The 12,372-nt window shown below is 43.3% G+C and overlaps 2 protein-coding genes across 19 annotated transcripts in view; both read right to left on the bottom strand.

Moving 5' to 3' along the window:
* Positions 1–2,054: 2,054 nt before the first annotated feature.
* The window catches only part of LOC100408515 (guanine nucleotide-binding protein G(s) subunit alpha), a 70,973-nt gene continuing 60,655 nt past the window's right edge, over positions 2,055–12,372 (bottom strand). For 8 of the 17 annotated variants that reach the window (XM_035299057.3, XM_035299059.3, XM_035299048.3 and 5 more), the window contains 10 exons: positions 9,153–9,207; positions 8,948–9,067; positions 7,374–7,471; positions 3,940–3,994; positions 3,740–3,813; positions 3,584–3,642; positions 3,355–3,475; positions 3,108–3,238; positions 2,861–2,928; positions 2,055–2,576 (listed from right to left, as the gene is read on the bottom strand). In XM_035299057.3, coding sequence (XP_035154948.1) covers positions 2,430–2,576; positions 2,861–2,928; positions 3,108–3,238; positions 3,355–3,475; positions 3,584–3,642; positions 3,740–3,813; positions 3,940–3,994; positions 7,374–7,471; positions 8,948–9,067; positions 9,153–9,207 — 928 coding nt within the window. In that variant the 3' untranslated portion in view covers positions 2,055–2,429. Of the gene's footprint in view, positions 2,577–2,860; positions 2,929–3,107; positions 3,239–3,354; positions 3,476–3,583; positions 3,643–3,739; positions 3,814–3,939; positions 3,995–7,373; positions 7,472–8,947; positions 9,068–9,152; positions 9,212–12,372 lie in introns of all 17 variants that reach the window. The other 9 variants (XM_054255509.2, XM_054255506.2, XM_078372025.1 and 6 more) reach the window with 2 other exon arrangements.
* The window catches only part of LOC103787209 (neuroendocrine secretory protein 55), a 64,011-nt gene continuing 60,655 nt past the window's right edge, over positions 9,017–12,372 (bottom strand). For both annotated transcript variants that reach the window (XM_078372029.1, XM_078372030.1), the window contains 2 exons: positions 9,153–9,207; positions 9,017–9,067 (listed from right to left, as the gene is read on the bottom strand). The gene's annotated coding sequence lies outside the window, so the exon portion shown is untranslated. The remainder of the gene's footprint in view (positions 9,068–9,152; positions 9,208–12,372) is intronic.

Here is a 12,372-nt window from a genome sequence, read left to right as displayed (position 1 = left end):
GATCTCTTCTTCTTTTCTCCAAAGCCTACTACCAGGTCTCTGCAAGATACAGCATCTTGTAGGGACCAGGCAGTAGGCTTTGGCTACTTGAGTTTGAAGCTTATCTTCCCAGCTCAGTAGAGACCTCTGTTGGGGCCTCTCTGGGCCTCACTGACAAAGCAGCTCAACCTATCCCACTGGGCAATGGCTAGCACTAGTAGATGCCTGAAAACTGTGACTTGTGGCCCTTCTAGAAGATACCATGAAGTCTATGTCACTTATGACCAACAAAGTGGCATTCTGGCGTATCATTTTCATTGCCATAACTGCCCTATGGCCTGGGAATTTTGTTTTCTAATTTTGATGGATACGTGGCCAGAGCTGTGACAATCTCATGTGCATTATGCGAAGATTACAGAATTTCTATGTAAAAGCAGCATACAGGTGGCCATCTTGGAATAGGGGCTGGGGCTCAACCTCGATTCTCACTGAGTACCTTTACCGGGATGAATGTGTGGCTGGTCTTGCGGTTGCACTTGATAGCCGCTGTCCTGGTTTAGGTGTGTTTATTTGGGGTGCTTTGGAGGATTATGGAAACTTGTGGGCTGGTCTTTTGGCTATATTTGCATAGCAAGTCCCAATTTTTGTTTGGATTGTGTATTTATTTGGGGGTCTTTTGAGGGCTTTGTACTAAAAATTGCATAGGAAGCACATGTGGACTGAACGTTATGCGAAAAGTTTGATGGAAATGCAGGTATTTGCTACTTTCTGCCCCCTTTGGAGCTCATTGCTCACCTCTGTGAGCTACACTGTATGATTAACTTGGGTGAGAGTAATCTGATCTGGAAAGTAGAATGGGAAATAGATTTGGGGCCTGGATTACAGAATGAACTTGAAGTCCCATTTGGCCAGCTTCAGAGGGCACCATCCTTGATGCTGGTCTCTTCCTCCCACCCTTCCTGGGAGCCACCCAGGAAGTGACCACATAAGTGACCACAGCTTGGATGATAAGCCTAGGGGTGAAAGACTAGGGAACCCCAGAACCTCAGATATAAGCCACACTCCAACCCATGAGTGTAGACCTCTATCCCCACTCTCAATTATGGTGAATGTTTGCTTTTTATTATGAGTGATATTCCACATATCCCCAGTTTTATTAGCTATTTGCATATCTTTTAAGTTGCATGCTTACATACTGTGCCCATTTTTCTGATGGTTTTGCTTATTAATTTATAAGAAGTCTTTGCTTATTAGGGGAGTCAACCCTTTGTTAGATTTCTACCCACCCCAGGCCCTTCCCCCATTCAAATTTCAAGTGTGATTTTCCTTTTTTGTAGTCACCCCCAACCCCCTTATGGCCTTTAGGTCTGAGGCTGTAAGAAAACATACAGTAGTGGCCAGGCGCGGTGGCTCACGCCTGTAATCCCAGCACTTTGGGAGGCCGAGGCGGGCGAATCACGAGGTCAAGAGATCGAGACCATCCTGGTCAACACGGTGAAACCCCGTCTCTACTAAAAATACAAAAAATTAGCTGGGCATGGTGGCGCATGCCTGTAATCCCAGCTACTCCAGAGGCTGAGGCAGGAGAATTGCCTGAACCCAGGAGGCAGAGGTTGCGATGAGCCGAGATCGCGCCATTGCACTCCAGCCTGGGTAACAAGAGTGAAACTCCGTCTCAAAAAAAGAAAAAGAAAGAAAGAAGAAGGAAGGAAGGAAGAAGGAAGGAAGGAAGGAAGGAAGGAAGGAAGGAAGGAAGGAAGGAAGGAAGGAGGGAAGGAGGGAGGGAGGGAAGGAAGGAGGGAGGGAGGGAGGGAGGGAAGGAAGGAAGGAAGGAAGGAAGGAGGGAGGGAAGGAAGGAGGGAGGGAGGGAAGGAAGGAAGGAAGGAGGGAGGGACGGAGGGAAGGAAGAAGGAAGGAAGGAAGGAAGAAGGACGGAAGGAAGGAAAACATACAGTAGTGAGATTTTATACCCACTTCACCTTGGGGCCTCCCAACTTTTGATGTGAGAACTGAGTCAAAACCATGACCCACGGGTATTTGCTCCGAACCGCAAACAACTCACAGGAGTCCCATCATTCTTTGCTCACATTTAATTTTTATTTTGATTTTTTTAATGCTGCACAACACAATATTTATTTCATTTGTTTCTTTTATTTCATTTTGTTTCTGTTTGTTTGCTGCTGTTATTTTATTTATTTTTACTGAAAGTGAGAGGGAACTTTTGTGGCCTTTTTTTTCCTTTTTCTTTTTCAGTAGGCCGCCTTAAGCTTTCTAAATTTGGAACATCTAAGCAAGCTGAAGGAAAAGGGGGTTTCGCAAAATCACTCGGGGGAAAGGAAAGGTTGCTTTGTTAATCATGCCCTATGGTGGGTGATTAACTGCTTGTACAATTACGTTTCACTTTTAATTAATTGTGCTTAAGGCTTTAATTAAATTTGGGGGTTCCCTTCTTAGAGCAGCTCGTACTGGCGAAGGTGCATGCGCTGGATGATGTCACGGCAGTCGTTGAACACACGGCGGATGTTCTCAGTGTCCACAGCGCAGGTGAAGTGAGGGTAGCAGTAGTGGCGCCCATCCCCACTGGCAGTGCTGATCCTCTGCGGGCACAAACAGAGGGACTCGTCAGTGACACTTTCTCCAGGAACAACCCTATCACCAGTGGGGACACCCACCACCAGGGATGACTGTTGGCTAGCCTCTGATGTCATATTAAGACAAAAGCAAAAGGAGAGGCGCAGAGAACTCAATCCCACACTGGATGTGTGTGAACTAAAACAGTGGAACTGGGTAGCTGAACCCCTCAATTTGGAATTAAGTAAATTTATATCCATGAGAAAAAGAGGAAAAGCAAGAGCGAAAACTAAAGACAGGCTCAACTCACCAGAAACTCATCTCGAATGAAGTACTTGGCCCGGGTCACGCGTGGGTCCTCTCCGGGCTCGGGAGTAGCTATTAAAAAAGGGAACGTGTATTAATTAGAAGTTCAAGCAGAGCTGGGGTGCTAACATCATGGTAGCTCCTTAACTCTTCAAAACTCTGATTTTTCCATATGAGAATCAGTAGGAGCGGGGTGAGGGTTTTCAGAACCACTGCAATGAACAGCCAGCAAGAGTGGAAGCCACACATACCATCCTCAGGAGTAGTGTAGCGAGCGAATTCTGGAAAGTAGTCCTCAATCTTCGATTTCCCAGCAAGGACTTTCTCAGCGAGCAGATCTTGCTTGTTGAGGAACAGGATCACAGAGATGGTACGCAGCCATCTGCAAGGAGGGAGCCTGTGTGAATGCCTGGGAGAAGCAGGCTTTGGGCCAGGGGTCTGGAATGCGGGCCAGGGCCTCCTGGGCAAGGACAGGGGGTGGGCTGTCATTCCACAAACCTGTTGTTCCAGATGCTCTTGAAGAGGTTCAGAGCCTCCTGCAGGCGGTTCGTCTGGTTGTCCTCCCGGATGACCATGTTGTAGCTGCTGCTGGCCACCACGAAGATGATGGCAGTCACATCTTAACCAAAGAGAGCAAAGCCATGAGCGTGAGCAGTGACACTGATCCCTAACAACACAGAAGCAAAGCGTTCTTCACCAGCAGCCAAGCCCACAGTGTCCGTCCTACCGTTGAAGCACTGGATCCACTTGCGGCGCTCGTCACGCTGGCCACCCACATCAAACATGCTGGCGGGGAAGAGGACAGCTGGTTAGTCCAGAGGGCCTGGGGTCAATGTCAAGAAACTTTGATCTCTGTTGTATAAAAAGGTAACAGCTGGCTTACTGGAAGTTGACTTTGTCCACCTGGAACTTGGTCTCAAAGATTCCAGAAGTCAGGACGCGGCAGCGAAGCAGGTCCTAGAACAAAACTGAGGTCAGTGCATCTTACCAAAGCCAACTGAAAGAGCAGTAATTGGCAATCTGAAGCAAGAGAGTCTGCAGTGGTTTGGAAAGAGTGCTCTGGTGCTGAGGGGTTTTGCACACCTGGTCGCTCGGCACATAGTCGGCCTGCTTGATCACATCGATCTTGTCCAGGAAGCTGGGAGAAAAAGACAGACATGAGGGGTGTTCACAGCACTCACAGCAATTTGCCAACTATTTATTTATTTATATCTCTCTACAAAGTCAGGCTCAACAGAAATGACTGTCCCAAAGTTACACAGCACTAAGTCAATGGCCCGTTTGCTTGTGCTTTGGTTACATTTATGACTCAAAGCTGATGCCTTAAGGAGGTTAGGGCAAATAGGATTTGAGATAATTTTAGGAATCAAGGAACTACAGATGTGTCTAGCAGCTAGCCTGTGACCTTGGCGCAGTGGGGCCACACAAACAACACAGGACAGTGGTGGGGCTTTTTCATTTTTATTTTTTTCTATTTCTCTTTTTTATTCTTTACTTAGCTTGTTTATTCCTGTTGCTCTCTGGTAATATTCTTGATTTTTAAAAGGTTTTATGCATATCAACCAATAGAGAAAGGACCTCAAAACCAGGCTGGCCTATCACATTCTGTGCCATTTGGCAATGCTTGACAAAAACACTTTAATTTTCAAATTGCTTGACTAAAATGGCAAACAGTTTGAAAACTGTGTATCTCTATATCATCAGTTTAAAACAAAATAAAGTGACATACTTAAAAGCATCAAGGACTTTCCCCTCAAGGGCACACAAGATTGTTTTAGTTACTCAGAATCTGGATCCCTTCCTTTTTACTTTTTAAGAATCTCATTGATTAAAGAGAACAAAAGAGACTGGCACAAAGGGGCCCTTCTTGCCCTAACCATCCTGAACAGGAAACAAACACGAAGCTCTCTTCTGTTCTGTTTCGTCCATGAAATAGAACACTCCAGATACTAAGCTTTTCCTTTAAAACAAAAATCATCTTGTTTGTGTTGCTTGATTGGACACACAGAAAAGTTTACTTTTGAAAGAGTGGGGTAATTTAATTAATATAGAAAATGTTAAAACCAGTTTATCTTTTGGAAGGAAGGGCACATAGAGATTGGAATTGTTTTAAAGTGGGCTAATGAGAAAAGAAAATCATCAAGAGAGAAAAGTCTATTTAAAGACACTCCCTAAGTTTTGTGTTCCCCTCTTCCTTTTTACTAGTTCAGAGTTAGTCTGGCTTAGAGGATATACTAACTTGCCCAATCAATCTTACATTACAGCACCAGTCCAGAAATAGCTCCCCAGCCGCCCTGGCCTCCAGCATGTTACCATGGCAACAGAACCACAGTTCTATAAATAGCTCATCAGCACCAAATCTTGTGCGAGAGACATCTGGAGTGGAGCCAGCCAAACCCCAGCTCAACAAATAAAAATAGGCAGCTTAAGAAATGGGCACGGTAGCAGCGTCTCAACTTTAACGCAAAGGCAGTTCAACCAGAAACGTGCCGGCCACGGCAGATGCGGGGCTATTTGGGCCACTGGGGAGGGAGGACATTTTAAAACTTTTAAGCTGCGTTGTTCTCTTTTTCTCTGAGTTTCCTTAAAACTTTTCACGATCTATGCAAATGGTACAGTTTTCAGACAAAGTTTCAGGAGTAATTAAGTGTTGCTTAAAAAAAAAAAAAAAACCAAAATCTTTTAAATGTTTTGAGAGAGAAAACGAAATCCAACAAAATTCAACAACCTGGCTAAACTACTGTTAATTAATGAAACTGTGTCTCCCTGCCACCCCCAGCATTCAAAACTGGGACGGTTAAACTCGCCTAATCTTGTACCTGTACTTAACTTCTGACTTGGATCCAAAATACAAAACGCAAACAATTCCAGGATTTCCATTTGTTTTGTGTTACTATAATTAGCGCTTCCAGCTTTTAGTTCAAACTTTTGAGAAAATCAGGGACTTTGTTGTAGAAGGAATGGGGGCTGGGGGTCATAGGGACCAACCAAGATGGACTGTTTTTCTATTCCTTGAAAAAATATACAAATTTGCTTGTATATTAAGCCATGGAATATCTATGTATGTGACAATTGAAAATAATTAAAGATATTTCCTATGGGAAGGCAGGGCTGGGGTAAGATAGATAGATAGATTGTGCAGAACCTAACGTAAGCTTGTATGATTTATAGATGAACAGTACCACCTCTTCCTCCCTCCTGCTCATTCAAGTAATTTTCACAACCAGTTCCTTGGGCTTGGGGCTACTAAGTAAAGCAATCCTAGCCCTTGGTGAGTCACCCTGGCACCTCGGTTCCAATGAGTTAATACCTCCTATAGTAAAACCAGTTCCAAAATTCAACTACTTGTAATAAGGATAGCTAAAACATCAAACCTCTACTAGACTCTGAAGTCACAGGACATTCCTATTTCAGAATATTATTAACTGAGATTGCTTTGTGCATTGTACAGTATCAACAAACAAAAGACATCTTTCCTTTTTTTTTTTTTTTTTTTTTTTAGTAACCCTGACTACCATATGCTTGCTATATCATGTACAGGATGAGGGAGGCCATAAACTTTAAAAAGCAACTTTCTAGCTATGGGGTGTGATGTCCTCTGGGAGAGGGTGACAGGGACAGAGGGTGGTCCCTGAGGGAATGGTAAGTCAGGTGTGAGGCAACAGGGGTAGCAGCTTGGGCATCAATCTGTTTTTGTGCAATACAATCTGTTTTCTAATTTCCTTTCTTCATTTATCAGCACACTAATCAGGTGAGCCCACCTTGTGAGTGACTTTGGAGAAAGATGCCTTTCCCATCGCTACTGCAGGCCTTCACCTGCCCTCCTTGCCGGCAATAATTTGTTTTATTTGAAAATAACCCCACCACGGTACTGTATTGCTTAGGTGTACAGTTTAGGACTTAAAATCCACTGACCACTTACCATCCTTGAATCAAGACCCGGTGTGAAGGAATAAATAAGGATATGAAAGAGTTCAAAAGTCAAGACAACATGAAAATAAAGTCTAACTAAAGTCACTAAGATCTAGTAATACTAGGCAGCTACTAGAGTCGCTTACCTGAGAGCAGAAAGAGAGCAATCAACAACTACCAAGGAGAGAGGAGGCACAGCTGTCTTCACCATTCCCCTTTGTTATGTTTTAAAATTACAGCAATAAAATATAGTATGTTTAAATTATTTAAAATGTGAGAGCTGCCCTATTTTCCTAAATGCTTGGGGGTCAATTCAATTAATTACTTCCCACTAATTATGAATATTATGAAACTAATCACCATTTTGTTCTAATGGGCATTAAATGTTTATATAAAATAATGTCACTGCACTAAAAAAAAAAAAATGCAATTAAGGACTTTATAAACAATTGAATCAGACTAGAACTTTCTGCCCGTAGGATAACTGGTTGGCTTCTAGGAAAGGCATCATTGACAAGTAACTGTCCAAGCAGGAATCACAGGTTTTCATGTCTTCTCATTTCTGCTTATTTTACATGCTGACGGGTGGGGCCAGTGTTACTTACTACTGGGCACAGTCAATCAGCTGGTACTCGTTGGAGCGTTCGTAGCAGGCACGCACTCCTTCATCCTCCCACAGAGCCTTGGCATGCTCATAGAATTCCTGAAAGTGAACACAAGAAAGTTTAGAGAAAGACAAGACCTTGAACTAATAAAGAATGCTGTCATTCGAACCCTGAGACCAGAATTCCCTATGTGACCAACACTTGGTGTGATTCTGAATTTTGAGTCCAGTGAATGAATGAATGCTCACAAATAACTTTAATTCAACATGTTAAACACATTCAAAAGTTCACGTAATTAGCTGCTGCTCTTATTGTGAATTGCTGGTTTTAGGTAGTTTCTTCTGTTATTTTGTTGTGGGGGGGTGGTAGGGTAAACTACCGAATAATTTACTTTCTTCACAGAATTGTTTAGGAAGAACATACACTATCTGTGTTAGGAGAATATGCTAATAAGTGATTCAATGCTGTGAAAACAAGAAACTTCATTTGTAAGATGTGCTGGGACTAAATTTCCCTTCTGGGAAAATGTGACTCTTAACAAAAACTGGGGGATTTGTAAGAAGGAACACAACCATTCAGATGTTGGTAGGACTAATAAAAGGTTATTGTTCTGATACATGTTTAATAGGCGATGTGTCCTTTTTCCTATTAGAAATATAGAATCATATTTCATGAAAGTGGGTTATATTATACATATTGTTTACTGCTTTTTTCAAAATAATGCTATTTTAAAAAATTTAGCTATCTATACTAACTGAATACTATTAATTTCTCTGCTAATGTAAGTTTGCAGCCAAGTCCATCTAAAATATACAAACACAAATTCCCACGAAAGCCTGACAAAAGGAAACAGTAACTCATTGTTTTCGCTGTAGACAAGTCTCTTCCTTGTGGGCCTTACAAACGCATCCATCTTTCCAGTTCCCTGCTTATAAGCCACTCTCCCCAAGAAGGGGCCTAGACGTATATGTTTGGGCTTGAACGGTTTTTTTTGTTCCCTAAAAATAGTTCTTTAGGGAGCCAATGGTGTCATGCATCCAGAGGAAAGTCTTTTCCATGTGTTCTATTTTATGATGTATTTTTGAATTACAATTTAGATATATTTAAACATTTTTTTAATAATGAGAAAAGATTTCATTTGCCCAAAGACCAGGACTGACTTTAGGAAACTCTTAATAAATATGAAAAGGTCACCTGTTTAAAATGAGAATGTCTCCCATTTGGCACTTCACTGAGGCATCCCAAGGGAACTTAGGGCACTTCCAGTGGAGTAAATGGACAATTAGTATTTGTGCACCGTATTTAACATACAGGTTTGTTTGTCCTAAGATGTGAATAATTAAGCCTACCGTAGCTCAGGAACTATTTTCCTCCTAAACATTTACAATCTAATAAAATGAGATTGTAATATTAAAGAGTGATGTTTATTTGTGATGGATGTCACTGAAATGTGTTTTGCCTGAGGTGTGGTTTGAACACTTTTGCCCATGTGCAGGGCTGTCACTGATGTTCTTAGAGGAACACTATGCTCAGGTGAGTGGATCTCAGGCCACATAAGTCGGGGTGTAGCTTACAGGAGGGAAGTCGAAGTCAGGCACGTTCATCACACTCAGAATGTAGTCCACTCTGAACTGGTTCTCAGGGTTGGCCAGCTCCACAGGGGGTACCAGGTTGCTCATGGCGGCCACAATGGTCTGAAAAGGATTGAGCAAAGTGGTCAGGGAGCAGTACTGGCTGGGAGGGGCTGTAAGACAGAAAGTGCAAGGAGCCAGCACGTACTTCGATTGCCTCTTTCAGGTTGTTTTTGATGTCCTGCACTTTGGTTGCCTTCTCACTGCAGTGGGATTGAAAAAAGAAGAAAATCATATTGCATCGTGTCAATTGAGAGTATTGCTTGCATAAAGATATTCCGACTACAAAGCATAGTATTCTGTTCTTCAAGGAGTTGTGGGTTCAGATCTGTGCAAAGATTGGAGGTAGCTCAATAGACATGGCTGCAAATTGTAACCTCCCAAATGTGTCCGGAGGACATGCCCAATGGGACAGATGAGCAAACTGCCTTAGCAATCATGACTGTACCAAAAGTTGCACACAGGTCACCGACTCTTTCAGGTGGTCCCATGGGCTTGAAGCCCCATACTACATACTAACACTTCTGACCCTGTCAGCATCTGGGTAGGGGTGAGGCTGAAATGACAGGTCACTAAGAGTTTGCAGTGGAGCAAAACAGTCCCCTATTTTGATGTAAAATTCACTCAGTTGCTAGATTAGCATACTGAGAGAACCAGTGAGCACAGGTACTGGTGTTAGTAATAGTTCAATACAGGGGCCTGGGCACTCGGTGACTCACGCCTATAGGGCAGATTGTCTGAGGTGTGGAGTTTGAGACCAGTCTGGCCAACATGGTGAAACCCCATCTCTACTAAAAATACAAAAAAATTAGCAGGTTTGGTGGCATGCACCTCTAATCCCAGCTACAGGGTGCGGGAGGCTGAGGGAGGGGAATTGCTTAAACCAGGGAGGTGGAGGTTGCAGTGAGCCTAGATCATGCCACTGCACTCCAGCCTGGATGACAGAGCAAGACCGTCTGGGAGAAATAAAAAAAGGGCCAGGTGCCATGGCTCATGCTTGCAATCCCAGCACTCTGGGAAGCTGAGGCAGGTGAATCACGAGGTCAGCAGTTCCAGACCAGCCTGGCCAACATGGTGAAACCCCATCTCTACTAAAAATATAAAAAATTAGCTGGATGTAGTGGCACGTGCCTGTAATCCTAGCTACTGGGTAAACTGAGGCAGGAGAATCACCTGAACCTGTGAGGTGGAGGTTGCAGTAAGCAGAGATTGCACCACCGCAACCCAGGCGAAAGACTGAGACTCCATCTCAAAGAAAAAAATGGTTCATTACAGGTCTCAGGGCTTGGCAGCAAGTCACAGGTGTGCTGCTCCGGGCGCTCAACTAGCAGCAATGAACTTTCTAGTTTATGATATTAGTGCATGTTGGTCCATGTGCATAGGTATCAAATAAGATTCCACCCCCTAGATGTTCTTATACTCTATGGGGGAAGGGGCCAGATCCCTCTGGTAAGTAGAGGTTGAAGGTTTTGTAGCTTTTCCTTGACTTTATCTCGGACAAATGGGATGGCCTGTGTGGTCTTTACGGAATGATCTATATTCAGGGTCACTGGTCCTACAGGTAAAGGCCACACCCTCTGGCTTCTGGGGACCCTAATGTTAATTTTTGTACCAGATTACACTGATCCAAATGCCGTATGTCTTTCAGAAACTAGCCTTCTAATATAAGCACAGCCAGGGAAGGTTCTGGAGTTTGTGTTTTTAGGGGGGGCAAGAAAGGGCCTCTCGGAGTGTCTCACCAGGTCTACAGCCCAAAAATGTGCAGCACACCCAGCACACCTGCTGTACCTGTTAGGCCCTGGGAGGTGAGAGCATTGTTGTACAGAAGGAAAGTGCTATGGTCCTGCCTCTCTGATGGGGAAAATGAGGCGCGGGGCGGGGGGGGGGGGGGGAAGCCTTGATTTGCAGAGGCAGAAACTGATGGGGGTGGGAGATACAGGGAATAAAGTTTATCTTTTTCACTGTATTTTTTTTTTTTTAATCTTTTGAGATTCCCAGTTTTTGAAGCATTCACTTGGCTGATGCGCCAATTCATAGAATGGAGGTAGAAATTAAACATATAATTCCCTCCAGACTAGAACATGACAAAGTCAAGGTAGAGAAGAGGAGGAGGGAGGTTAATTAGAAACAGTGAACGAGCAGGGCAGGGCGGTCAGTGGGGAAGGAGGGGAGGGGATGGATGGTGGGGTCAAGTGCAAGCCTGCCCACAGGCCTTCCATAAATAATGTGGTCTTCCCTTTCTCAAAGAACTCTACTCCCGAATTTCCTTCTGAATTAACGTCTGCGTACTTATTTGAGGGAGGCTTCACAGGTCTCCGAGCCACTGTTCTTCTACACTGAAGAGCTGGCAGAGTTCAGAGGGGCCATGCTCATTAGTGGAGGTGGGTGTCTGGGGAAGGGAGGCAGAACAGATGGTGCCAGGAATCCCCTCAGGGCCATTTAAGTAAAAGTGGTACAGGTCCAGAGAACCTCAGAAGCACAGATGACAGGGAGAGGTGAGCTTCGGACCTTGTGCACAAATCTGAAATCTGATTCGGGCCCCCACACTCTTAAAGCAACCACCATAAAGTGAAAGGGACCAAGTCCTCACCGCTCTGTGGGACTGTCTGCTTTGTATGTGCAGAATCGAACGAAGCTCATTTCTAAATTTAAGAATTTCTGGCCTTGGTATTACAGTCTAACATCAATTATTTCGATGTTATAAATTAAAAGGACATGTGTTTGATGGTCCCCAATGTTCACTCTTGAATGCAGAATTTACCTAAAACCCCCAAGGACAAATCTATTCCCATTCATTAAAAGGAGGCTCCATTTCATAAGTAATGAAAGCTATTAACCTTTGGTTTTGAGGTTTCACAATAGTAAAATTAGATACATTTGGGTACTAAATATCCAAATCCACATACAGCAAGAAGAAAGTATTTCCAGAAACAAGTTTCTTTCATTCAGTTTGATATTTTGGTCTAAGCAGTAGTATGATAATTGGAAAACTTCCCGTCTTAAAATACGGATATTTTGAGAACGTGTTCAGTATTCATCTACGTATGTGAATAGGTGTGGGAGTATATCAAGTATAAAACAGCTAAAATAGAAATCTCAAATCTAATTCGGGTGTGTAATACTAAAACATAAAATTCTTCCATTGAAGCAATTACTATGTAGATGGAGATATTATACTGGGGGTTGGCAGGTTTATCATCACTTTTACTATTGCTTAATGAATTTAAACGTTGATTGTGAAATTCAGAGAAAATTCCTTAGATGTCTTTAAACTACTTAACAAAGGCAAAATATATGCCAGTAGCTAGAACTGACTGGCTACAAAATTGGGGCTAGGGCTGGAAGTACTTTTAGGGTCTTGGTGCTTC

Source organism: Callithrix jacchus, chromosome 5, assembly GCF_049354715.1.
Source record: "Callithrix jacchus isolate 240 chromosome 5, calJac240_pri, whole genome shotgun sequence".
Classification (NCBI taxonomy): domain Eukaryota; kingdom Metazoa; phylum Chordata; class Mammalia; order Primates; family Cebidae; genus Callithrix; species Callithrix jacchus.
Note: the sequence above shows the minus strand (reverse complement) of the source record. Positions and strands in the feature narration are given on the sequence as shown.